The sequence below is a fragment of the Pseudorasbora parva genome, chromosome 18 (genome assembly GCF_024679245.1).
Source record: "Pseudorasbora parva isolate DD20220531a chromosome 18, ASM2467924v1, whole genome shotgun sequence".
Lineage (NCBI taxonomy): Eukaryota > Metazoa > Chordata > Actinopteri > Cypriniformes > Gobionidae > Pseudorasbora > Pseudorasbora parva.
In genome coordinates, this window is record NC_090189.1 from 6,948,581 (window position 1) to 6,975,317 (window position 26,737).

The 26,737-nt window shown below is 38.1% G+C and overlaps 1 protein-coding gene across 1 annotated transcript; it reads left to right on the plus strand.

The window, feature by feature from the left end:
• The first annotated feature begins 184 nt into the window (after nt 1–184).
• nup188 (nucleoporin 188) lies at nt 185–26,655 on the plus strand. Its single transcript, XM_067424130.1, has 44 exons — nt 185–222; nt 1,065–1,119; nt 1,366–1,439; nt 2,300–2,384; nt 2,642–2,722; nt 3,163–3,207; nt 3,335–3,427; nt 3,515–3,634; nt 3,725–3,936; nt 4,026–4,140; nt 5,428–5,628; nt 5,855–5,944; nt 6,047–6,112; nt 6,785–6,904; nt 7,653–7,779; nt 7,898–8,071; nt 8,171–8,297; nt 8,385–8,472; nt 8,559–8,635; nt 8,732–8,846; nt 10,225–10,345; nt 10,452–10,518; nt 10,611–10,736; nt 10,819–10,952; nt 11,103–11,209; nt 12,653–12,859; nt 12,954–13,123; nt 13,779–13,848; nt 15,730–15,797; nt 15,997–16,192; nt 16,298–16,375; nt 16,943–17,028; nt 18,201–18,346; nt 18,946–19,115; nt 20,744–20,944; nt 22,628–22,720; nt 22,802–22,954; nt 23,592–23,729; nt 24,783–24,857; nt 24,945–25,151; nt 25,242–25,373; nt 25,451–25,503; nt 25,585–25,714; nt 26,097–26,655. Exons 1-44 carry the CDS (start codon nt 197–199, stop codon nt 26,274–26,276), a joined length of 5,199 nt encoding a protein of 1,732 aa, XP_067280231.1. The 5' UTR covers nt 185–196; the 3' UTR covers nt 26,277–26,655.
• The last annotated feature ends 82 nt before the right edge of the window (nt 26,656–26,737 follow it).

The window sequence follows — 26,737 nt, forward strand, 5'->3', positions numbered from 1 at the left end:
GAATAATCACGTGACCAATGTTAAACCCCAAAAAAAGCTTAGTTAGTTTTTTTTATTGACAACATTTTTAATATTGCGCAATTAAATGTATATATGTTTTTCTATAAGTATTTTGTGAATATATATTTATTTTAGGATTTAATAAGTCATGTGATATGGTTTGCGCGTTTGTGTTAGTCACGTGATTCGGTTGAAGATGGCGGACTCGGAGATGTGTGTCAGGTAAAATGGAAGAAAGATAAACTTACTAGGGTTGTTCTCAAAGAGCTAGAACGAGATTTGTGGATGGAGAATGTGTCGGTGTTTTATGCCTCGTATGTAACCATCATATATGTGGCAAATATGACTTCGTCGTGCTGTTTATTTGACATTTATCGGCCGCACGAGTCGGTAGCGTGCGTTGGTTGGCAGAACCGCGCGACTGAAATTCAAATGTTCATTTGGACAGTTTATAACGGCTTTAAAACAGTCTCGAAATTCTTAAACATTAAATAAAATAAATATTAATCGCGATTCATTGTGAAAAATGTCCACCTGTTTTGACTGAGTCTGTGAGAACAAATTACAGTTTTCATCCCTAGTTTGAAGGGATGAATGAGTTTCCTGGTGTATGTTGTAGACGATTTTATGAATCTCTTACAGCCTAAGAGAGACATTAAGTTTATGCAATGAGGTTCATTAATAATGCCTATGTAGGATATATATGGTGTATGTGTATACAATTTATATTGGATAAAGCGTTAAATTGACATTGAATTTCAAGAGCTGTCTCGAGTGTGACAAGTTATAATATTATTTTAAAACAAATGTTCAGTTCTTAAAGTGTGACCTGTCATGAATATTTACATTTCAAGCCAATGCTTTGATGTTGAATAATTTTTACATGATTTTGTGAGTTACCTATATATATATGTACTGTATGGGCCGTCCTATAAACATAATGACACAGTGGTAAAACTACATATTAACAGTTCTGGAAGAATTCTGCCATATTGCAAAACATAAGCAAAAAATGTTATCAATCCAGTTAATTAACAACATTTTATTTAAAAACCTGTATTTAGGAGCAGCAGAGAGTTATGGACTATCTTGCTGGGGAGATCTGCACTCCGAGAACCGGTTGGTACACAAATAAATTATTTCTGATGTTTTTCTGTCATTTAATTACACTGCAAGTACACACATTTTATTAAAAAGATGTAATATACAAAGTTAATTTTAGAGAGTTCTGTGAAGAAACACTTTTAATAACACTGTTTTATTCTAAAACGGTACTGATCTAAAGAGGTGCACTTTAATTGATCTCATTGAGTTCCTGTCTCTTCATCATTTGTGAAATGTGATTTTATTTGTGTGATCTGGCAGGCCCAAATCGAAGCTGAATTGAATCGGAACTGGGAGAGACTTCTGCAGGGTCTGTCCTTCTACAAACCACCCAGGTAAAACAATATCCAATAAATAATGAACCTTCTCACAGAGATGAGATTAACTGCATCATGCTAGGAAGATATTAAATATATAAATAATCTGTTAATGATGTTTGGTTTAATTATATTTTAGGTGAGATGTTCTCTTTATATCATCTAAACCTTCTCTCTTGTGTTTGGTCATATAATCAAGTGACGGTCATATGGCTGACTAACTGCTATTTTACAAAAATGGACTTGATTGTGTTTGTTGCTCACATCCTGATGAAGGCTCATTTCCCGAAACATCTCAGTGTGCGGTTACTTGTTACCTGTATTTAAATGCCTAAACCGTGATTAATTAAATGCTTGTAAAGAAATTATTTCCTTAAATATTGAGTGCCTTGGATTGATGTTTTTAATCATTTAGTAATCACTTGGACTTAGAAGCCTTTGTGTAAATCGATCTCTGTCTGAATTAAATTATGATTGTATTTAAAGGTGTGGTGTAGAAGACCTGAAATAATCCAATCAACAGGAAAAAAAATTAACCAAAACTTTTGAATCTCACTTTCTTCTCAATCAGATAAAAACATATCTTGCACCAATGTATAATTAGACACATACGATTATATTAGAAAGGTTTTAGATATTTCCAAAATTATAATTATACTCCTGATCGCTCCGGTATATGGGACTGGGCACTGCATATGTGCTAAAGTTTTGTTCAGAATACATATAATCTAATAAATACATGAATAGATTATGTTTAGGTTTCAAATAAACACATCTCTCAGGATTCATTCGTTTCAATGAAAATGAATGTATGTAAGCATGCTTCACAAAATTTGTCCTCATTTGTAATGAAGTAAGTAATGAAATGTTATTTGCAGCACGTCGGCGGCAGACAAGCTGAAAGCAGATAAAGACACCGCACAAGCTCTCAAAGACTTTGGACTCAGGATCAGCAAACTCCTGGTAAGTGTCTGGGCACATTGGTTTTGTTTTAAATGCTAGTGAGTTGCCTACCTAGACCATAATACAAAATGCGAAAGTTAGTAACTTGATTGCAATATGCATGTTTTATGTTTATAAAACCCCAAAAGGCTTTCTAGGATGAAGTCTTACTAGGTTTTGAAATGCATTGCATTCTCATTATTTGATTCATACATAATGACATAAGTCTGACTGGACTGAGACTTCAGGAATGCACAAATGTGTGTTTATCATGTAAGGGTTTGGATGAACAGCAGAGCGTGCAGATTCTTCAGTGTTACCTTCAGGAGGACTACAGGGGCACACGAAACACACTCAAGGTGAGCTCGGCATCATATGGCACACACGTGCATCTGATAGGGGCGTTGAAATTAATTGTTGCCGTATTAGACCATAATCGATTATAGCCTACTGACGTTTCTCTGACATCATTCGTCACATATACACTTCTCGCGCTAGCGCTCCGTAAAATGCTGGAGGGAGGCGAACCACATTAAAAAATACACCCACTATAATTTTAAAATTTACAACATGTCTGTGGGTGTGTGTACCTGCTTGTGTGTGCGTGTGTGTGTGTGTGTGTGTGTGTGTGGCTGCAGGCTTGTGTGTGAGCGTTATTGTGAATCGAATCGTTGACATGATAATCGTAATCTAATTGAATCATGATACCAGTGGTGATTCACTTCCCTAACATCTGATGTGTCCACATGAACATGGTGAGAGCCTATGAATAAATTATAAATCCTCTTGTTTCTATCAGGCGGTGCTGCAAGATGAGAGACAGAGTCAAGCTCTGCTTCTGAAGGTTAGACCTTCTTATGTCTTTTCAATTTTGTCTGTCACATCACTTTGTATTTGAGTACTTGAGACAAACTGTTGCTCAAAATGACTATGTATTGAAATGTGACTGATTTTGAAATTGTGTTGCACAGATAGCAGATTACTACTATGAAGAGAGACTGTGTGTTCTGCGCTGTGTTCTCCACCTTCTCACATATTTCCAGGATGAGAGACATCCATACAGGGTAAATAATAATAGCAGCAGAGATCAGCTGTTGTATCAGACACTCAGAAGACCAGATTAATTTAATTCTTGCGCTTTCTCACTTTAGGCAGAGTACTCCAACTGTGTTAGTCAGCTGGAGAAAGATCTGGTGGCCAACTACAGGCAGCAGTTTGAGTTGCTGTCCAAATTAGAAGCTCCAACATGGGAGACACATGGAAACCTGATGGTAAGATAGGTATTCTGCTTATGTTTAGAGCAGCATCACAATTAATTATTCCTGTAGAATTTGACTCAGGATCTATTAATCTCTGTGTAGACAGAGAGGCAGGTGTCCCGCTGGTTTGTGCAGTGTCTAAAGGAGCAGGCCCTGCTGCTGGAGATCTTGTTCCTTTATTATGCATACTTCGAGATGCCACCCAATGATCTTTCAAACTTCACACGGCTGTTTAAGGAGCAGGGCTTTGGGCTGCGGCAGACCAATCGACATCTTGTGGACAAGAGCATGGATGCGCTGGTTGAACGCATTGGGTCAGAACATGCAGTCACCTGCTTCTTTTCTTCGCATACACACGCAAACAGAGTTTTATAATATATTGACGGTGTCATTCTCTCAACAGGTATTTTAGCTCTTTGATTCTTGTGGAGGGGATGGATATCGACTTCCTGCATAAATGTGCTCTGGAGGACCGAACCGAACAGCATCAGTTTTATGACCAACAGGATGTTTGCAAGGTAAATCCTAACCAGGGACAGTTCCGACACGGTGACTAATTGTGCTTGGTTTTTAGAATTTTAAAAGTGGTATTTAATGTATGCTACCATTCAAAAATGTGTGGTCTTTTATTTATTTATTTAAAAATATTTTTTTTAAATACTTTTGAAAAGTCTCTTATGCTCACCAAGGTTGCATTTATTTAATCAAAAATACAATTATAACAGCCATTACTCCATCAGTCGTGTCACATAATTCTTTTGAAATCACTCAAATATGCTGAACTTTTTACGCTGAATTTTTTTCATTATTAACCGTTTCACACCCCAGCGTGAGGTTTCTTTAAAGCGACCATCATGTTAGAACGTATTACTTTATTATTTATGTAGTGATGTGTCATGCATGCTTGTCACGTGGCACATTGCAGCCACAATAGCCCTGTATGACAGATGTATCGCTTTTATTTAGTTTTTCCTTTTTCAAAATATTCACAAACTTGTTAGCTATGTCATCATCTACCTGATATTCCGATCCTCAAATACGTGTAAGTGAAAACTTTTTGCTGTTTAAAAGGATTTATGATGTTAGTTGATCTATAATGCATGATGTGCACCTTCATGTTAGTTGTTCAGGGAATTGAATGTCAGGTTTACAACATGTAAATTCACTTCTCCCAAAATGCATGAAAGTAAGTGACCGGTAAAGTGGTAGAAGAGAAGAGTAAACTTTATAGTTACTTAAACAATGTGTATCTGATATGATAAAAAAAACTCATCAATTTATATTTTAATAGATTATTGCCGCTTCCATACACATCAGTGTGTATTTTGCAAACTAAAATGTATTGTTTTGCTAGTACTTATGTGTATTTTAATGTCTGAAACCTAAAATAAATCTAATGTGTCCGTCTCTAGCTCCACTCCAGCCAACAAACGAAAGAATATTTAAATTTAGTAGGTGATCATGTGACGCACTAAACGTTCTTATCACACAGGTGTGATCGTAAGGGTTAATAATTCTGAAAGCCATTGTGCTGCTTATGAACAAAGTTGAAAAAAACACCTTTATTTAAAATATAAATATTTAGTAACATTGTAAATGCATTTACTATCTCATTGATCAATTTAATGTTCTTTCTGAATAAAAGTAATAAAAAAAGAAAATTCACTGGTTGTGTGTATAAAGAAATTACCTTTTAAAAATGGATAGTTGTAGCTCTGAAATCTGATTGAATCAGCAACATTGCATTACCTAAAATCTAGAGTTTGCTTTAAAAAAAAAGTGTGTGTGTGTGTGTGTGCGCGCAGGAGGTGGATCAAATGCTGTTGACATTTGGTGACATCTCTCACCATGGTCCGGTTCTGTTGGCATGGGTTCTGCTGCAACACACACTGCATCCAGAGGAAGTCAGCTCTGTGATCAGACGTCTAGGACACACTACGCTACAGCTCGGAGTCTTTCAGTACCTCACCAACACCCTGCAGTCGCTCGGCAGTGCTGGAAATAATGTAAGGACAGTATTCTATCACTCCATGGGGAGTCTGAATTTAGATTAAATTGAATTTAAATACTAGGGTGCTGTAGGACAAAAACTTTATTAGATTGCACAATTTTATAGCTCTCTAATGTAATGGAAACAAATTGCTTCGCTAAAAAAACTTCTTAGATGGTGACATGGACTTAAAAATGATGCCAGTTGTTTCTCTCTCTCTCTCTCTCTCTCGCTCTCGCTAGTGTACAGCAAGCACTGCACGGATGTGTATTTATGGTCTCCTGTCTTTTGTCATCACCTCTTTTGAAGAAGACACACTCGGCAGCCAACAGGTGCACAAATACACATTTAGAGACTCTTAACTGGTATTAGTTATTAAGTTGTACATTCAACTTGGACTCATTGATTAATTATGATGATTATTCTATCTGTAGCACCTGATCAATGCAGCATGTGAAGTTCTCGCTGCGCCAAGTTTGGCTGAGCTTTTCTGGGAGTCGGTAAGCAAAATAGTTCATACCCATTACATACAAATCCACTATTTGTATATTCTCTTTCTGTACTTATGGTGCATCCACAATTGCTGGCTGTCTGAGTACCTACCGCATCTGAATTTGAATTTACTTAACGAGCATTAAAAAAGAGGCACAAGGACTGCAGATGTGGCCAGAGCAGTAATAGTAATGTAAGACGCCTAGACTGAGCTTCATGGAGACCAAACCACATGTAACCATATTTTCCCCTAAGATGTATATTTACATGTTAAGACATATGCTGGACATAAAAGCAGTTAAAATTGAAAGGATGTTTCTTTTTTTTTGCTAAGTTTATATAGTATGGTAATAAGAATGAAATCTGGATTTATTACATCTGCCATGTTTTTACTGTCACATGACCTACCAACGTCAGTTGCGTTCCTTCCCTGCCATTCATAAATCCTCTTGCATGGCCTCATGGGATAGTAAGTGTCCATCAAATGTGCTCTTCAGAATCTCGGCAGAAGTAGTTGATCATCTGGGTACTTTTCGCCTACTGTTATTCGGACAAACTACTCTGCTGGCGTACTGTTTTCCCCATGATGTTTAGAAGGGCAGTATTCAATTTGAGATGCAGAGTGACTTTTCTGAGATACATGTGTGATTTGAACTTTGACCTCTGGATGTGCCCTACAGAAGCCGAACATGGGTCTGGGTGTGATTCTGGACAGTGCAGTGGGTGTTTTTCCATATAAGACTGGACCTTTACTACAGCTACTCACTGCTCTGCTGTCTGACAAATCTACAGCTAAGAAGGTACTAACAATTTGTAGAATTTTTCTTTTTTTTATGTATGTATATATAATCTGACTACTTTAATTTTTTACCCCACTTATATAAAAAAAAAAAAAATTCTCTTTGTGATATTCTGAATGATCAACAACATAACGTGCAAATTACAAAAGAGTTTGTTTACCTGCATGTTCATGTGACTATTAACCAACATCAACGAACTATAAATTATTTATTAACTTGCAGTCTATTTTTCAAAATAGATTTGGGAATCACTGTATACTATGTATTCAAAAAAGGAACTAATCTAATTATAAGTATTTTAAAACATAATATATTTTAATTACATTGCATACATTTTGTAATCTGATTTTGTAATTGAGATGACATATAAGAAGTTACTACCCCCACTCCGTGTGTGTGTGTGTAGATGGATGGATGGATGGATGGATGGATGGATGGATGGATGGATGGATGGATGGATGGATGGATGGATGGATGGATGGATGGATGGATGGATGGATGGATGGATGGATGGATGGATGGATGGATGGATGGATGGATGGATGGATGGATAGATAGATAGATAGATAGATAGATAGATAGATAGATAGATAGATAGATAGATAGATAGATAGATAGATAGATAGATAGATAGATAGATAGATAGATAGATAGATAGATAGATAGATAGATAGATAGATAGATAGATATAGATATACACATTTACATGTTTTGCATTTTCATGGACATTTCATGGTATGTCTTTCAGGTGTACACCTTCTTAGATAAGATGTCGTTCTACACTGAGGCCTATAAGCACAAACCCAACGACGTGATCTCCAGAGAGGATGGCACTCTGTGGAGGAGACAGACTCCCAAACTCCTCTACCCTCTGGGTCAGTGCTGAGCACAGGAAGTCGTATGCAATGTGTCAGTTTCTGACTTCTCTTTACTTGATTGTTTCTTTGTATGAAAAAATTAAGATATGTTTTTGTGTATTATATGTATATTCAGGTGCAGGGCAGACCAATCTGCGGATGCCTCAGGGATGTTTCGGACAGGTGTCTGAAAGAAAACAGCTGTCTGTTGGTGAACAGGGTGTTCTTGTCCGCTGGGAATATTCCTACAGCTCATGGACTCTCTTCACGTGTGAGATTGAGATGCTGCTGCATGTTGTCTCTACTGCAGGTACACTCACTCAAATCTTACATTTATTTAAATATGTACATTTTGTTGAAACTATTGCCCTGTTTACACCTGCTATTTTCATCTGTCTGGGATGAATAGATGTGCTGGCACACTGTGAGCGTGTAAAGCCCATCTTGGATCTGGTTCATAAGATCATCAGCACTGATTGGACGGTGTCTGACTGTCTGCTGCCACTCACATCACGGATCTACATGCTTCTGCAGAGGTGAGATGCCCGCATACAAATGAATACTAAACAGCAAACAATGCATTAACAATAAAAATGACAGGATGTACTTGATTTTTCTGACAGGTTGACCTCCGTTATTAACCCTCCAGTAGATGTGATCACTTCTTGTGTCAACTGCCTTATCGCTCTGGCTGCTCGGCAGCCTGGGAAGGTAGATGTTTACTATTGCATGAAAGCTAAGTCAGTGTTATATAGATAAATGACCTACAGACTGAACATCCTTTCTTTCTGATGCAGGTTTGGTCCAGTCTGCATCACACCGGCTTCCTTCCGTTTGCCTCCACTCCTCTGACTAACATGGCACAGACCATCAGGTGATACACATACACGCAGAGCCAGCGAACATGAACAGCATCATATTCACATGTTAAAGTCAGAGAAACCTAACATGTTTGGGGTGTGTGTTTCAGTGCAGAGGGCATGAAGGCGGGTAATTATGGCAACCTGCTGGTGTTGATCGAACAGCCCAGAGGAGAGTACAGTGTGACCATAGCCTTTTTAAAATTGGTGACCACACTCGTCAAGGTAATGCATTTATTTACTTGCATTCTTTTTTCCAGTTGCTGCGACTAAATTTTGTTGGAGGTTGCATTGTTGCGACCATCACGGTGCCCATCTGATAAGAGCTGCCATTTCTGTTGCTTAAGAAACGGCAAACAAAATTAAAGTGGAACGAAAACGCATTTCTTGTTTGAATTGCATAGCGTGGACCATTTATCAGCTCTGACCAATAATAGACTGCACAGCCCGGGCGATCTTGATCATGTGACACCGTTTTTTAGTACACAGTGCTGGGAGATTAAGGGAGAAAGATTTCCACCTCAAATGATATGAAAAGCATTCATATTCAGCAGAGAATTTTGTTATAAACCACAGATATCAGATCAAACAGCTCTGACGTGGAATGTGTTATAGAAGGCTTTTCAGTGCACAAATTCCCAACATTCACCTTGGATTTATTGTAGCAACACTAACTGTAACTGTGGGATTGTAGCAGAAATAGTTGGATGTTTTTTTAAATTATATTTATAGTTTTCTTGTATATACTGTACATCCTTTTGAGAATTAAATTCAAGCACTTTCCGAGGAATTTTTAAAGTGCTACACACTTTTTCCTGCCCTTGAAAACTTTAAATATTATGCAATTTTTATGATATTTTTAATGTGACAAGTTTAAAGATGTAGGAAAACACCTTTTGTTGCAAACAATTAAAAAAAACATTCAATTACCACTATAACCAGTAGATGGTGGCAGAGGAGCACGTATTATTAGCCATTTCCACTCCCTAATATGAAATGTCACATTCTCATGAAAAACTTCAAAACTACCTTTTATGTAAAAATCCCCCCAGCGCCACCAAATCAGGTGCTGGCACCACCATCTGTAGAACTTAGCACAAGTGCTTCTGTTAGTCTGGAGCCCTGTAGCGGTTGACCAAGTATCAATGCAACACACAGTCTGTATTGGAGATGTGTCACTGTGTTCATTTACACGCAAGCAGCTCATGATCAGGTGTTTTCAGTGTCTCAGAGTGGCTTGGTTCACTGTAAATATTGCATAAAACCAACTTCATTCGTCAGATAATGCAATGTGGATTTAAAAGTGCAATATGTTCCAACCGTCTTTACAAATTTTGTTATGAGAAGTGCTTATAAACCGGCATTTGTTAACAAAATGGAGTTTCACATTTTAAAGTGATGAAATTCAACCATTTTTTAAATGATTATAATAATAATCATAATAAAATAGTAATATTATTTTATATTCACTGGTATATAATGTTTCTGTTGTTTTTTTCATTTTCAAAAACAATCACTATTAGCAAAATCACAATAATAATTTCCCCTCAAATCGTGAAGCTCTTCAGTGGTTATTGTTAAGTTGTGATGTGTGTATTTTCAGGGTCAGTTGGGCAGTACTCAGAGCAGAGGACTCATCCCTTGTGTGCTACTGGTTCTGAAGGAAATGCTGCCTACTTATCATAAATGGCGCTACAACACATATGGAGTGCGAGAGACAATCGGTGAGAAACTTGCTCAACATAATTGTTTAAAAATGCCTATTTTCCATTTCTCTAGATTTATTGGTTTTTGCTTAACGGTCTTTCTTCTCACTGTCGTCTGTCTCAGGTTGTTTGATTCTAGAGCTGGTTCATGCTATTCTAAATCTGAGTCAAGAGGGGGAGTCCGAGGGCAGGTAAGAGAATACGGATGATACTTCATTATCAGTTATTTCATTAGCTGGTATTATATATTCTCACATGCTTGACCTGTGTGTGACCTCTTCAGCGCCCCCAGTCTGCAGTCGTTGTGTATCTACAGTCTGGCCAACACCGAGGCAGGACAGGCGGTGGTCAACATCATGGGTGTGGGAGTGGACACAATCAACATGGTGCTAGCAGCACAGCCCAGCAGGTACACACTGATTGAGCCTTTAATATAGGCTCAGTCTCTACATCCTCCTTACATGAATCAGTGTCTTTGTGTCTCTCTGCAGTGGTGGTTCTGAGGGACCTGGTCAAGTTCTGATCCAGACAGTGAAGTTGGCGTTCTCGGTCACCAACAATGTGATCAGACTCAAACCGCAGTCTGATACGGCCTCACCTCTGGAGCAAGCTCTAACACATCACGGTTAGCACACACGCTTCACTGCGTGGTACATAAGAAATGTCAGACTGTTTAGCCAGGGGTTGCTTACTATAATAAATACTTGATATTTGTCCTATATTGCTCTGTGTCAAAACACTGGATTTTCATGCAACCTTTATGTTTTTCTTGCAGGTGGTCATGGCAATAACCTGATCGCTGTGTTGGCAAAGTATATTTACCACAAGCACGACCCAGCACTGCCACGACTTGCTATACAACTGCTCAAGAGACTTGCCACGGTAATGCTCTTGACTCCTCATTATGGTCCTCATGTGGAAAACCATGTGGTTTTACATTAATTTTTTTAAGGTTATAGTAAGCGTTATTGTTACCTAAAACTTTTAAAAATGAAATGTTTTCATTAATTGAAAATAAATATTAGATGAAAAACTGATGTTACAAAATGTAAACAAATCATAAATGTTGCCTTCCTAACTAACAGAAATTAGTTTAAGTACAAAATGTACTGGAATAAAAATAAAAGAGGGTAAAATATAATTAAAAATAATAATAAAAATTACCATATAAAAGCACACACAATTTTAAAAGCCTGAAAATGTAAAAAAAAAAAAAAAAAAAAAGTATTAATAAATACTATAATCGTAAATAATATTAAAATAGCACTGGTTTTAGTAGATGTATAGTAGAGAGAGACCAGACAAATCTTTTTTTTATTATTATTATAAAATACCCTGTCATTATACCCTGTCATCATCAATATCAGTCATTAACCACTTCAGCTCTGCACCCCCTCTTGGACCCACCGGTGGGTCAAAAATTGCATCATCATAATCTTTTTTAAAAATCTATAACTCGCGCACCACAAAACTAGACATATGGTATCATTTGAAAGATTAGAACCTCAGCTTTCTTAATAACCCAATAACTTCTGTGTTTATATTACATGGAATATAGATCAAAACATGTGATGCAGACAAATACTCTTATTATTGCTAGTTTTGATTGTCGGTGTTAGCCACGATTTTTGATGATGTCATCACATATTGCTTCATGCTACAGAAAAGCTGAGAATCTCAGCTCTTTATAGACATGTGGATCATGATTCTAGACCAATCAGAGCCCGAGATCTCCCTTTACAAAGTTGAAGAGGCGGAGCCTTCTTTTCAATTTCCTAGTGGCCAGTTTATGTCAATGCAGATGAGTAGTTGTTAGACACTTTGGTCAGATAAATCTCAATAACTTTTATTTGCAAGGAGATATCAAGAAAATTCTTTTTTCCCCTGTTAAGTGCCAATTTATAGAATCAACAGAAACTTCCAAAAAGCTTGGATCCCAAAATGATAAAAAAATATAGATTTTTAAATAAATAAATTAAAAATAAATCAAAATATTTATTTTTTATCTATGTTTATCATAAGATTGTGAATAGATACAATATATGCAATATTCCACCACTGTGTTAAAAAGTTTTTTCTGTAAAATGAGACCATTTTTTATCAATTTACTCCGATGTATGTGGGTAGGGCGCTCTTTTAAATTCAGATATTCCTAATTCTCAAAGAAAATGCAAAATGTGCTGCAGAGCTGAAGTGGTTAAATGCAATATCAATAGATTTTTTTATAGTAATTAAATTGCTATAATTTAATTGTTATTTTAATGTAATTACAATAGAAGTCTTTGTGTTTGTGCTTTGCGTGTGCTTTGCGTGTGCTGTGAACAGGTGGCTCCCATGTCGGTGTACGCTTGCCTGGGCAGTGACGCCGCTGCGATCAGAGATGCGTTTCTGACGCGACTGCAGAGCAGAACTGAAGACATGCGTATTAAAGTCACCATACTTGAGTTCCTCACCGTGGCTGTGGAAACACAACCTGGACTCATTGAGCTCTTCCTCAACCTGGAGGCCAAAGACGGCAGCGACGGGGCAAAGGTCACGTAGGGGATACAATTACGCAGAGATTAAGTGTGAGAGGGTGAATGAGTCTGAGCAGTGTGTGACTGTCTGGTTTTGTCTCTGTGTGTAGGAGTTTTCTCTGGGAGAGTGGAGTTGTTTGTTGGTGGTGTTGGAGTTGTTGGACTCGAAGCAGCAGGGGAAGTACTGGTGTCCTCCTCTCCTACAGAGGGCAGCACTGGCCTTCCTCCACGCGCTCTGGCAGGACAGACGGGACAGCGCTCTCTCTGTGCTCAGGACCAAGTGAGTTTCACTCATAACACAGTTGGGCAACCTTTTTGTCTCAAAGGGCTCTTGTTAAAAACTAAATTTTTGAAGCAATTTTCCATAATTATGATAAAGCTATGGAAGCCCGTTTCCACCACTAAATACAAAAAATAAAGAGTAATTGTGACTATCTCAGAACTCTGATTTTTTTATCTCAAAATTGCTAGTTATAAAGTCGGCATTCTGAGATATAAACTCGCAATTGCGTGAAAGAAAGTCAAAATTCTGACTTTATATCACAGAATTTGGACTTTATAACTTGCAATTGTGAGAGGAAAAAGTCAGAATTATGAGATAAAAAGTCGCAGTTACACTTTTTTTTTTTGTTTTTTTTTTTACTTAGTGGCGGAAACGGGCTTCCATGTAAAGCTGTGTGTTTTCAAAAGATTTAAATATTTATATATTTAACGAACCACTGTTTATTTTGTGATTTTTGAGAAGTTTAAAAAACTTTGTTCTTTAATTATTAAAAAGCAACAGTTACTGGTGGGTATAAGTGTTTTCATTATTTGAATTAATAATTTTAAATATGTATGTACACTTATGTTGGTCAAGTTTAGCCAGCATCATTTGATTTTGGTTGGTCAAAATTTACAATTAAAACCAAGCATGTTATAATTTGTCCTTACAGAGAAAAATTCTGGGAAAACCTCACAACTCCTTTATTTGGAAACTTACCTCCCCCATCTGAGACCACCGAGGTATGTTTGTGTGCGCGTGCATAAATACTTAATGGTAATAGTTTGAAGACAAGATTGTCTCCAGGATTCAGCTAAATCTGACAGTCTTTGAGGACATTCATGCATATTTTCATGAAGACAAATTTACTTATTCATAAATATTTCTTTATCCTAAAAATGACACGTTTTTGGTAACACCACAATGAGAAATACTAAAGCATTTACTAAATAAGTGAGAATAGCAAACATGAATAAATACTGTAACAAATGTATTGTTAGTTATGCATTTACTAACAGTTACTAATTACCCAGTTTTTAGTTATTTCATGTTTGCCAATAGTAATAAAAGTTTTATATTAAAATTGTATGGTGTCCTCATTTAAATTAAAAACATATAAGATTGAGTTTTAATTAGGGATGCACCGATCCGATACTCGGGATCGGTATCGGCTCCGATCTGCCATTTTTGCCACATCGGGTATCGGACAGACAGGACCGATCCAAATTCGATACTGTGCGCATAATATTCTGTGTTATTGTTAAGCCCCAGCGCCCCACAAAAGGCACAAAAACCTTATAAAGCATCAACGATTCGTGCACTATATTATAAGTGTTCTGAAGCCATTCCATCGTTTAATGCGAGTACTGATTAGTTCACGTCAATGCTTCCCTCCACTGCGGCTGCTGTCTCCATTCAGCTTTAAACTGTCGCATTTGGTTACGACACTCAACACGATGAAACTTTCCAAGATTATTTATTGTTTCTGTTATTATGCTTGATCTGTAGACAACGCTCTAATGTTATGGTTTAAAAAAAAAGGCTATCTGCTGGCGTTTATTGCTGTAAACCGTGTTACTTTCTACCGGGTGTCAGTTAGATCACAACACTGGACTAGTTATTATATTGTTTTTCACACACAGTAACTGAAATGTTAAACTGTTAAAATAAACGGCTTATAAGAATACTGCATAGATATACTACGTGTCTATATCTTGTTTTAAACTTCTCGATGCGGATGGAGCGCGACGCGCTGTGAGCGTCTATGACTGTGGCTGTGAGCATGTGACTCCGTGTTGCTTCAAGCGCATCATCCTGCGCACGGGATGCGCATAAGCGCTTTGTGCCGCTCTGTATTATGCTACTGTTGCGCTATGAAAGCCTTATTAATAGCCTTTCTTGTTCTGCTCTATCTATATGTTGCTGCCTCATTAAAAATATGCACTATACATTTAAAATAAATGCAATTTCTTAGTAGAAAGGCCCTTTTTCTATAAATATATTTACTTGTTTCTCATGAATATATTTTGTGTAACATAGTTTACCAGATTTACAGCTACAGTTATTCACTTTTGTGGTTTCCTTTATTTTTTCCCAACTAAATGTTTAGATTTTATACAATTATTGTGCACTCTTGATTTTATAACTTTTGCTGCTGTATTATTCACTGTATTATCTAATTTATTCAATTCTACACACTAAGGCATAGAAATTCTACATAGACAAAACTGCATTGGTATCGGATCGGTTTAGTATCGGTATCGACCGATACTCAACATTTATTAATATCGGATCGGTTCTGGAAAAATGGTATCGGTGCATCCCTAGTTTTAATAATTACGGTATTTTTCTAGAGGTGAACCGATATGAAACTTTTGGGCAATACCAATAATTATTTAAATTTGAAAGCCAATAACCAATATATTGGCAAATAAAAAAAAATCTTAATCCAAATGTTTTCTATTATTTTTGAGAGCCTGATTACAAAAACGTCTCAAAGTCTCAGCATTAATAACGAGAACATGAAAAATGAACATATATCTGCTGGTTCCATTATGTTGGCCGATATATCATGCATCCCTATTTTTTTCTAGTCTGATGGTTTCTTTGTGTTTTTTGTTTAGCCATGTGTTCTGGAGTCCTGTGCCTTTGTGATGAAGATAATCGCCCTTGAGATCTACTATGTTGTCAGGTATGATATACACAAGCATGTTCAATCAGGTTATGCTTTTTCATTCAAAAACAGCCAGCCAAATAGCTGCTTTGAAATAATAAATAAAACAAGTGCGTAGACTGAACACATTCTGTGTGTTTCTGTTTGCAAACCACTCTACAGTTGCACACTTTCATGCTTCACATCAGTTGTCTGTCTGTCTGTCTGTCTCTCTCAGTGGTGTGTTGGATCCGTCATTGAAAGCGGCGCTAGAGAGTTTCAGCAGTAAGCGCCGCTATGAGTTCTGGTCGGATTACGTGCGTGAACTGGTGTGTGTGGCGTGTGATGGTGAAGAGGAGGGTCTGCGCGCTCTGTCCGAGTCTCAGATGCTCATCTCTGCCTGGAGGACCCTTTTAATACTTTCCACCAGTCATGTGAGCAGCTACACTCAATTTCAAATGCCTCACAATGTGAGTGCAGTTATACCGCTGGTGCTGTGTTTACCATAACCAATCTTGTGTGTGTGTGTGTGTGTTAAGTCTGAGGTGATGCATCTGAAGGATGATAGTATCAGGCAGAAGCTTTTCATGGATGTGTTGGAAGGTACCAAAGCAGCGGTAAGTTCCCTTATTTTTTATATATATACACACAACTCTAGCTTAGTAAAAAGGGACTTTAATGTTCTTAAATTAAGACTTTAATAGTTAAGGACTATTAAAGGCCTGTTCACACCAAAAATGATAACTATATTAGTGTCCACACCAGCGGATGATATCGTTCTGTTTATTCTAAGCATGTGCTTGTCTGTCAGTTTAGTTTTTTTGTGTTTGTTACCGCAGGATTGATTTTGATTATCCGTTATTGTTATAGATGTGGTGTGACCTGCTATTCTTTAAAGGCACAATATGTATGTTTTTGGATTCAAATATCCAAAAACCACTAGAACAGTGTTATATATTTAGTTGACTTGTGTACTTACATTATCCCAAATGTTTCCAAAAATGTTTAAATCCAGAGAAATAAGCATTTTTAAAAACCAGGATACGGACCATTTATTAATATGATATTCTAATATCGGATCTAGACCACTGCAGCGTGCAACAAGTGTCTCATAGCAGCCGCTGAGCGAATGCACAGAGTAATGTCATAACATCATTTTCATCATACTCAAATGTGTCATACAGCTGCTGATGTCTCAGTCTGTGTTCTGTCTGCGTCTGGGGTCCATGATGGTCACACTGCTTCTCATCCTCCTCAAACAATGGAAAAGGTGCGTTTTTCTTTATGACTTTTGATAGCGTCTCATTTAAAGGGGTGGTTCTGTGTTTTCTTTCTAGGCTTGGTTGTGTTTATGGGGCGCAGTATAACATGTCTTAATACTTCTTTTTTTTAAACACTGTATTTTTCTTCTATTCTCCCTTTATTCCACACCGCTGTCTCCACTGTCCTTTGAACGGCTCGTTTGCTTCCTGCTTCTATGAAGCCCATCCCTCTGAAAAACACAATGGTCTTAGATTGGTCAGATGGCCAAATGTAGTTTCCTGTATTTTTATTGCCTGAAGTGCCAAGCACAGGTTATCCGGAAACGCCACGCCCCTTACCATTACGGGCAGAAGTCACATCTGCGGAGACTAGCAAGGGTTTATGATGTCACCAACCCGGGAAGAAACTCGTTGTAGTCCAAACCGGCCGTTTTTGTAGGCGATAAACTGACGTAACTTTAAAAGACATTATCTCCGTTTGCATTGAACTTTCAGTGCTGTAACTTTGCAGATACTGTTTATGCTCAAGCAGCAACATTACACACTAACTAAAGTTAAAAAAGTGAAATTGCATGCAACCACCCCTTTAAAATGAATACCAACATCTCTGTCAAGTTACTGAATAGATGTTGACGTGTCAGGGTTACTATAGTTAGGCAAGGCAAGGCAAGTTTATTTATATAGCACATTTCATACACAATGGCAATTCAAAGTGCTTTACATAGAAAGGAATTAAAATAGGGATTTAGAAAAAATGCATAAGAAAAATAATACAATGTAAAGAGAATTAAAAATAATAAAATGATAACCAAAGAAAAGAACAGGTAAACTAAAACAGTTATAAAAAGAATTTAAAAAATGATGCATAGATAAGGTGCAATCAGTGTGGGACGTACAGTGCTCAGAGCTCATTCAGTAAATTCACAGCTAAACAGATGTGTTTTGAGTCTGGATTTGAATCTGGCTACTGTTGGAGCACATCTGATCTGTTCAGGAAGCCGGTTCCAACTACGGCTGGCATAATAGCTAAAAGCAGACTCTCCTTGCTTTGAGTGAACTCTTGGTATTTCTAACGAATTTGATCCTGCTGATCTGAGTGATCTGTTGAGTTTGTGTTAGTTAACTAAAAGCATAAAAACATTTTTGTTACTTAAAATAATGAATGTTTTTTTTTTTGTAGTGTGTTGGTGTCTGCTCCAGCTCTACTGACGCCCTTGTCTTTGATGATGGAGAGCGTTCTGCACGCTGAACAACAGCTCATGGACCGAACCAAAGCCAAACTGCTGTCAGCTCTCATCTTGGCCCTGCATATACAGGGACTCAACGGTCAGTCTGTATGTTTGTAAGGAAAAACCAAACTCTGTTCCAAAAACCAAGTCATGGTTATTATCATAGACAGGAAGATGCACAACACAGCTCCACTTCCTTCCACTGTAAAAAAAAAAAAAATTAAGACAAAATATTCCAGATACAGTTGATACAAAAGACATCATTTGAGCCGAGTCTGCGCAGTAGTGATTCTGAGGTTGAACCTCGTTATCAAGGTCTTCAGGCTCAATCGCGGGCACAGCTGTCAATCATATTATACCCTGGTTTTATACCATCAAATAACTAACTAATACCAAACTTACTAGAAAAACAAACACTTGAACATACATCAGCATAAGAACTAAAAATGACAGAAACCATCTTCAGAAAAAAGTGTAATTGATTATTATTATTTTTTTGATTGTCCCATTCAATTAAAATAAAGAAAATATAAAAATTAATAAAAACTATAATAGTATCTTGATGCTAAAATAACACTGAACCAATGAAGTCTAAGAATATTGTCTAGGTAAGAGCTCACTGTGGTTTGGAGCAGAGCCACCGACGTCTGTATATTGTTTGTTTTGTTAACAATAGTTTAACAATAATTGGTTCAGGAGGAGAGATTACCCAGCTTCCCCAGCTGCTGTTGTGCATGTGTGAGATGGTTCAGGACGAAGCCCTGGCGTTGATTGACAGCACGCGTCACATGATCCAGAGGGGTGATGTTCAGGAGGACAGCATGGAGACTGACAGCCCGCATGTCCAGAAAGACCAGCGAGACTCGGTGAGTGTTGTGTTTCCATGTGTAACGTGCACAGATATGCCACTGGCATTGTATGCACTGCACTTCACCTGATATCAGCAACAGTTTTATCATTTATTTAGACAAGAAATAGGATTGAAAATACAAACGATACATTGCTACCTGAACTCCTGCTGAATTAAAATTGTGACAATGTAGCATACTATATTCACATACTAGAGTATATATTGTGCGGTATGCTAGTATACACACCACTTAAAGGGTAAGTTCACCCAAAAATGAAATTGATGTCATTAATGACTCCCCCTAATGTCGTTCCTCACCCGTAAGACCTCCGTTCATCTTCAGAACACAGTTTAAGATATTTTAGATTTAGTCCGAGAGCGTATCTAAGTGTATGCACACTATACTGTCCATGTCCAGAAAGGGAATAAAAACATCATCACAGTAGTCCATATGTGACATCAGTTAGTTCATCAGAATCTCTTGAAGTGTCGAAAATATTCGGATCGCCAATGTCACGTGATTTCTGCAGTTTGACACGTGATACCAAACTGCTGAAATCACGTGACATTGGCGATCCGAATCATTGATCGATTCACTGATTCATGGCTGTTTGAATCTTTATTTGAGGAACACGGAAGAGAAGACAATGCTGAATAAAGTCGTAGTTTTTGTTATTTTTTTGACCAAAATGTATTTTCGATGCATCAAGCGATTCTAATTAATAGGGGTGGGCGATATAGCCTTAAAATTATATCAGATATTTCAAGAATATTTGCAATAACGATATTTAACAGCTTTAAGCTGACAATGTAATGTCAGTTGTCAAGAGAGCTGACCTCTTGCAACCAAGTAGCTCCCCTTTAGGTACTAAATCATCATCATCGGAGGCTGACGTGCTGCTCTTTGTGCTCTTCTCTCTCAGACAGGTGTTGTTGTTGTGCGCGCTAGGGAAAGTAAATACGCCATACGTCATCGCGTCGCTATATCAGTGATATCGCGATATGACACTTTTTTTATCATGTAAAAATTTATACCGGTATTATCGCGGACGATATGATATGGCACACCCCTACTAATGAACTAACTGATGTCACATATGGACTACTGTGATGATGTTTTAATTCCCTTTCTGGACATGGACAGTGTAGTGTGCATACACTTAGATACACTGTTGGACTAAATCTAAAATATCTTAAACTGTGTTCTGAAGATGAACGGAGGTCTTACGGGTGTGGAACGACATTAGGGGGAGTCATTAATGACATCAATTTCATTTTTGGGTGAACTTACCTTTTAAAATATATGCCAACCATGAAATACTACAATGTGGTTAAATCAAGAACAACACTGCTCATGTAATTTATTTTTATTATTTTATTGTATTGTATTTATTTATTTATTTTTAGCTCATTTTAATTAAATTTAATTAATCATTTTAGTTAGTCTGTATTAAAATAAAAAGTGTTGTGAATTAGCCTTAGCTAAAAACACTATGATGCATACATCAGATGAATGTTCAAGTTTATCTATGTTTTTTCTATCTGTCCCTATAATAAACTTAAACAAATAAACTTAATAATAATAATATACCGTATGCAGGCATTATATTCAGAGCATAAAAAGCATCTCTCTCTCTGTCTCAGGTGTGTGTGTTAGCTCTTCATCTCTCTAAAGAGTTGTGTCGGGCTGATGAGGATGGTGAACAGTGGCTGCAGGTGGTCAGGAAGCTGCCGGTTCTGCCGTCGGTTCTGAGCGCTCTAGAACTCAGCCTACGTTCCAAACAGAACCTTTACTTCACAGAGGCAGCGCTTCATCTGCTGCTCACACTCGCGAGGACACCGCAGGTACACTCAAAAATGTGTTATAGCAGAAATCAGCCAGTGCAGCAGCTTTAGAAAACATGTCTAGTGTTGTCAAAAGTACCGACCACGATACCAAATCGGTACTGACATTTTAAAAATGTAACTCTTTGAGCGCTGTTGAGCTGTAATTGTAAACACCTCTGACTGGGCATTGTGCTCACGCGCTCATCGGATGCATCTGCGATCAGCATTGTTGCCACAGTTACTTTGAAAAAGTAATCTGATTACACTTTTAAAAAGTTACTTAGTTACTTTTAAAATCAAGTAATCTGTAAAGTAAGATTACAAGATACTTTATTAGTTACATAGTTGCCGACAACACCCCTGCCGACTCAACATAGATATGACAGCAGTTTTTGCCAACACTGACTTTATTGGAAGTGCATTTTTAACAGTAACGTCAACAGTTGAAAGCAAAAATATATATTTGTATGTTTTACTAAGGAAAATGACTAAAATATATACTAGAAATCTAGACGCACTCTAGCGGCAGCAAATCTAATCTGCCGCGAGTGTCGTCTAGGAACTCTCAATACACTTTTTTTGTTGTTTTGTTTTTGGAATATTTCTGCCTTTAATGTGATTACAATAATTATTACTATAAATAATATCCATCACAATTTTATAACTCAATACACTTCTGAGCTGTAAACGCCAAACTCTGGTCGGGCCAATCACATCATGTATAGAGTCGGTGGGCGGGGCCATAATGACGACGGCCGAGTTGCGTTTGCGTGCTTCTAGTAAACACAGAAACTGGCGAACGGCGGTCTTTCGAAACAGCTTTGACCGCGACTCTGGAAGACTTGGAGTTAAGCTTTTCTCTGAGAAAAGAACAAAGAACGGCACTGAAATCCTTCTTAGGAAGGGAAGATGAGTTTTGCCGACCGGATACGGCGAATGTTTAATCTATCAACAAGCTCTGCTTCACCTTCGTTGCTCTGGTTGGTGTAGCGCTATCCAATTGTGTGCAGTGCACGCTGTGCAGAGGGAGTTTGAAAGACGGACGTTTATCCCGCCCCTCAGATTGAGCTGTCAACGGTGACTTTCCAGACTAAACATCTTGAAGTGGGTCTGGCTTGTCAGGCTAACTAAAATAGTAACTCACAGTGACTTGGATAAATCACTTTAATCTGATTACTGGTTTGGAAATAGTAATGCGTTAGATTACTCGTTACTGGAAAAAAGTAGTCTGATTAGAGAAACGCGTTTCTGGCATCACTGGTGATTGGCTACAATGATCAACACACAGGAGCGTTTGAAAGCACACGAAAGTGTTTGAAAGCACTGGAAGTGGTCAACCAGCGGACCGGTAGGCTGAACGCTCCCGTGTGTATCTGTGCAAGCGTTCTGTGAAAAGTGTCATTGATGTTTATTTACAACATGTTTGTGAAGCGCTGATTGTTGTAGCCAATCACAGACATATTTGATGAGCATGTGAGCACAATGGCCAGTCAGAGGTGTTTACAATTACAACTCAACAGCGCTCAGTCACATTTTTTTAACTTAAGTACCGATTTGATTTTGCGATCTGTATTTTTGACAACACTTCTGATGCCTTTGAAAGTGAATTGTAAATACTTCTGGGAACATGACTGTTTAAAATAGGAACAAATTGATTGAAAATGAATGAATGTTTGTCGTGTTGTTCCTCCTGGTCTGTAGGGGGCAGCAGTGGTGGCAGGTGCTGGAGTGATTCAGAGCATCTGTCTTCCTCTCCTTAGTGTGTATGAGGGTCCAGCTAATGGAGCCACTCAGGTACTGCCTTAACTGTGACTTCCGCCTGTTTGTTAAAAAGGTTTTAGAGGTTCTATATAACCCCTTCTCTCTCTCTCTCAGGCGTTTGTGCGTAAGTCTCAGGACGCCCCCAGCTGGCCGGGTGTGTACAGATTGAGTTTGTCTCTGATGGAAAGTCTGCTAAAAACTCTCCGTTACAACTTCATTAATGAAGCGCTCGACTTTGTGGGTGTACACCAGGAGCGCATCCTGCAGGTGTGTGAGATCCATCCATCCATTGCTATTAATTGTTCTATCACCTGTCGTTCTATTTATCTACTGTTGTATTGTTCTTCATTCTGTCCATCTATCATTTTATGTTTCTCTTGTTCTACCTTCACCTATTGCTCTATCTCTCATTCCATTTCCTATTGTCAATCTTTCTATATCTCTTGTTCTGTAATTCTATCATCATTCCAGCCCCGTCTTGTTTTATCCATCTATTGTTCTATATAGGTTATTTCTGTCATTCTTTCTATCCATCCATCCATTTTGTCAGTTGATCTGTAGTTTCTATCTATATAATGTTCTAATATATATTTAATGGTATTTTAATTTGTTTTTAAATATTTTTTCCCGTCCTCAATAGCAATGTTCATATTTGTAGTAAATGTACAGTAATTAGCCTGTCTAGATTTTTTCCCCTCGTTTTTTTTAACCAATTATGATCAGCAACTAATACTACCATGGTGTGTAAATTATTTTACAATAAGTATTTTTAATTGTGCTTAATTATCATGATGTCACAATTCATTAGTTTTTGAGCCCATTGTTGACACTGAATTGTTGAAATTTTCTGCTCATTGAAGGTGTTGATTGATAAGTATGATCTGATGTGGGATGTGTGTTGTAGTGTCTGAACGCGGTGAGGACGGTTCAGTCTCTGGCGTGTCTGGATGAGGCCGATCACACGGTGGGCTTCCTGCTCCAGCTCTCCAACTTCTGCAAGGAGTGGCAGTTCCACCTGCCGCAGCTGCTCAGAGACGTGCAGGTACACAGGCCTTCACTTCTGATAAGGACAAACTATTGATTCATTCAATCAAATGCAACATTCATCAAAATAAAACTGAATTGGAGCTATATCTTATCAAAGGCTGCGGTTTAATTTAATTATAGAGTCTGTTGCCCTGTGTGTTTCAGAGTGGACCCTGTTCATTTACACATGTGCAACTTAAAGTAGTGTTTAACATGCATTTAGGAATGTATCGTGTGCCAAGGTCACTTTATTTACATTCATTTTTGCATCATAGCCAATGTTTTTTTGGGACAAAAAGTTTACAGTATTTCACAGATATTCTCAAGAATTTGATCGTTTGAAAGTGACTAAATGAATGCATAAATGTGTCTTGCAACTCATCGTGTTATTCGGTATCTGTAAAGAGTGAATCGAAGTGTGAGCATCGTAAAAGGCAACTATTTCCATGGGCAGTGGAGTGTTTTTTTCTGAAGTAGAAATATGACATGAAATGGTATATGAAAAAATATTGTGTGTAATTTTATTATGACGGGACACTGTCGGCGGGCGCCCGCACTTCCGCTTTTTTCCGCACAGGTAAATACAGCTATTTTTATCATATCAGATATATTTAAGGGGCCAAGGGCTTCAGCCATCCGTCCGCTCTCTTCCCTGAACTGAAATGAAGTAGTGTGCTGTACTTTCCACACGATTGACATCAGGTTCAAGTACGCCCACAAGCCGTGCGAGTTATGCGTGTATTGCAAGTTGGCTGGTGGTTATTGCTCGCATACCGCCTCCCATGGCCGAGACTGGTATTACGATACCTGGCGGGCCGGGGCTAGTAATGCTACTGCTAATTAAGGTTGATATCTGCAGCACTATAACTTGACATTTTTTTAATGACATCATCGCCCTTATTGCTTCTCATTCTTTTCATGCGTGTAGGTCATTTTTTTGATATTTTTTTACCTATGGCACCTTTAAAATATACTTAAACTAACCCCCTGAGATTTTGTCACAGGGCTTTGCTTACAAAAGTTTGTGATCCCCTGGTCTACATAATAGTTTATGATTTGTGTGTTTCAGGTGAATCTGTGCTATCTGTGTCAGACGTGTACATACCTCCTTCACAGCAAGAAGATGCTGCACCATTACCTGCAGGTATGAGACGCCAAGAAGAAAAACACACGATCTTGTGTTGGTCTGTGCTGAATGTGCTTGATTTAATGTGTGTGTCTTTTTGCTCAGGCAAAGAATGGGGAGGGGCTTCCTCAGGGGCCACACCCCCAGCGAGCAGCACAGCCCGCCTCCAAAGAGCAGGTGGAGGGAGAGCGAGAAGAGGCGGAGTCTAAAGCACTGCAGGCGGTTCAGTGCAGCCTGTTAAAGATCCTCAGTAAAACACTGGCCACTCTACAGCACTTCACACCCGACTGCTGTCAGATATTACTGGACCAGGTACACACACACGCATTCAGATTCATGCATACATAATTTCTTTTGTACGTTATTTAAAATGGCATATTGTGTTTTGTTATATTTTGTTAGTCTATGGACCTTGCGGAGTACAGGACTCTGTTTGTGTTGAGCTTCACCACTCCTGCGTTTGACTCGGATGTGGCTCCGTCGTTTGGGACTCTGATGGCCACCATTAATGTGGCGCTGAGCATGCTGGGAGAGGTAGTGCAGCACTTCACCCTTTTCTGCTTGTGCAGATTGTCATGTTTTATATGGTAACTGTATTGTTTTATGTTCAGATTGAGAAGAAGAAAGAGCCGGTTGTCTCCTCTGAGGACACACAAGCACTAAAGTGAGCAGGAAACTCCCATGATGCATTCTGCTGCTGATTCGTCTTCAGTTGGACTGTATCTCATCATCTCTCTGTGTCCAGGTCTTTGCTGATGTTCTCGATGGAGAACTGCTTCTACGTGTTGATCTCTCAGGCTGTCCGTTGTCTGAAGGATCCTTCAGTTTTGCCCAGAGACAAACAGAGACTCAAGCAGGAGCTCAGCTCAGAGCTGGTGAGGCAGGAGCCACAATCACTTCATTCAAATACAGTAATAAAATAAGGACTTAATAATTTTTTTTTTAAAAAAACTATTTAATTTATGATTAATTATTTGTTTTATTTTTAATGAAATGGTAAAATGAGTTTGATGTCAAATTGACATTTTAAGATTTGTTTTTTATATTTTAAGTTAATACATATGTACAGTGTACAAACATGGTACCTTTTTCTAGTGTGCATATATTTTAAGTCAGTCATATTTAGCAGTCTATTAAACACATGTTCTTATCTTGAAGAGAATGAGGTATATTACTCATGGCTGAATGTGAATAACACATCTCTAGTGTTTTTGACATGTTTGCTTGAGATTCATTCCATCTTCTGTTTTCTTTCAGAGTACACTATTAACCACATTATTCCGGTTTTTCCGCCGAGGTTCCCCCTCCTCCCCAGCCAGTGGGCTGCTTCCCTCGCCACAAACCAAACCACCCACACCGGGATCCAAAGGCACGCCGGAGGGCCAGGAGCCTTTCATCCAGCTGGTCCAAGCTTTCGTCCGGCACGTTCAGCGCTAGATCTAACCTACAGCTCCGACGAGAGCTCAGTACTTGAAAAAGCTGATTCAGAGATCTGAATCGCAGTGTAAGGGAAACTTTGACAACAATGAATCAGTTTAAGTGATTCTGGCTTCAGTCTTTTGGTGCCAAAGTTCATCACGTGACCTGGACTGCACACAGGGCCTTTTCTATTTAAAAGCAGTTTCTTTCCTTGTGCGCCTAACAGCAGCTTTCAAAACTGTCAATACATTTAAGTTTTTTTTTTTTTTTTGTAGTTACATGTACAGTATATAACGTCATCATGATCGTGTGTCATAGCCGTTTGTATTAAACCTTTTTATTTCCCAGTTTCCATATATTTGTCTCATCATAATAAACTGTAATAGTTAAAGATTAATATGGGCTGACTTTTTGCATTGACACTAACGCTTGTGTTGGGAAAGAAAGGCATACAGGTATATAGAATATACAGTAAAGTT

What these genes read in the sequence shown, in the direction of transcription:
- nup188 (XM_067424130.1), top strand. Translation starts at nt 197, where the DNA reads ATGGCGGACTCGGAGATGTGTGTCAG. An exon ending in GAGATCTACTATGTTGTCAG is followed by an intron (nt 15,798 to 15,996) that starts GTATGATATACA and finishes TGTCTCTCTCAG; the next exon opens with TGGTGTGTTGGATCCGTCAT. An exon ending in CAGCTAATGGAGCCACTCAG is followed by an intron (nt 22,721 to 22,801) that starts GTACTGCCTTAA and finishes TCTCTCTCTCAG; the next exon opens with GCGTTTGTGCGTAAGTCTCA.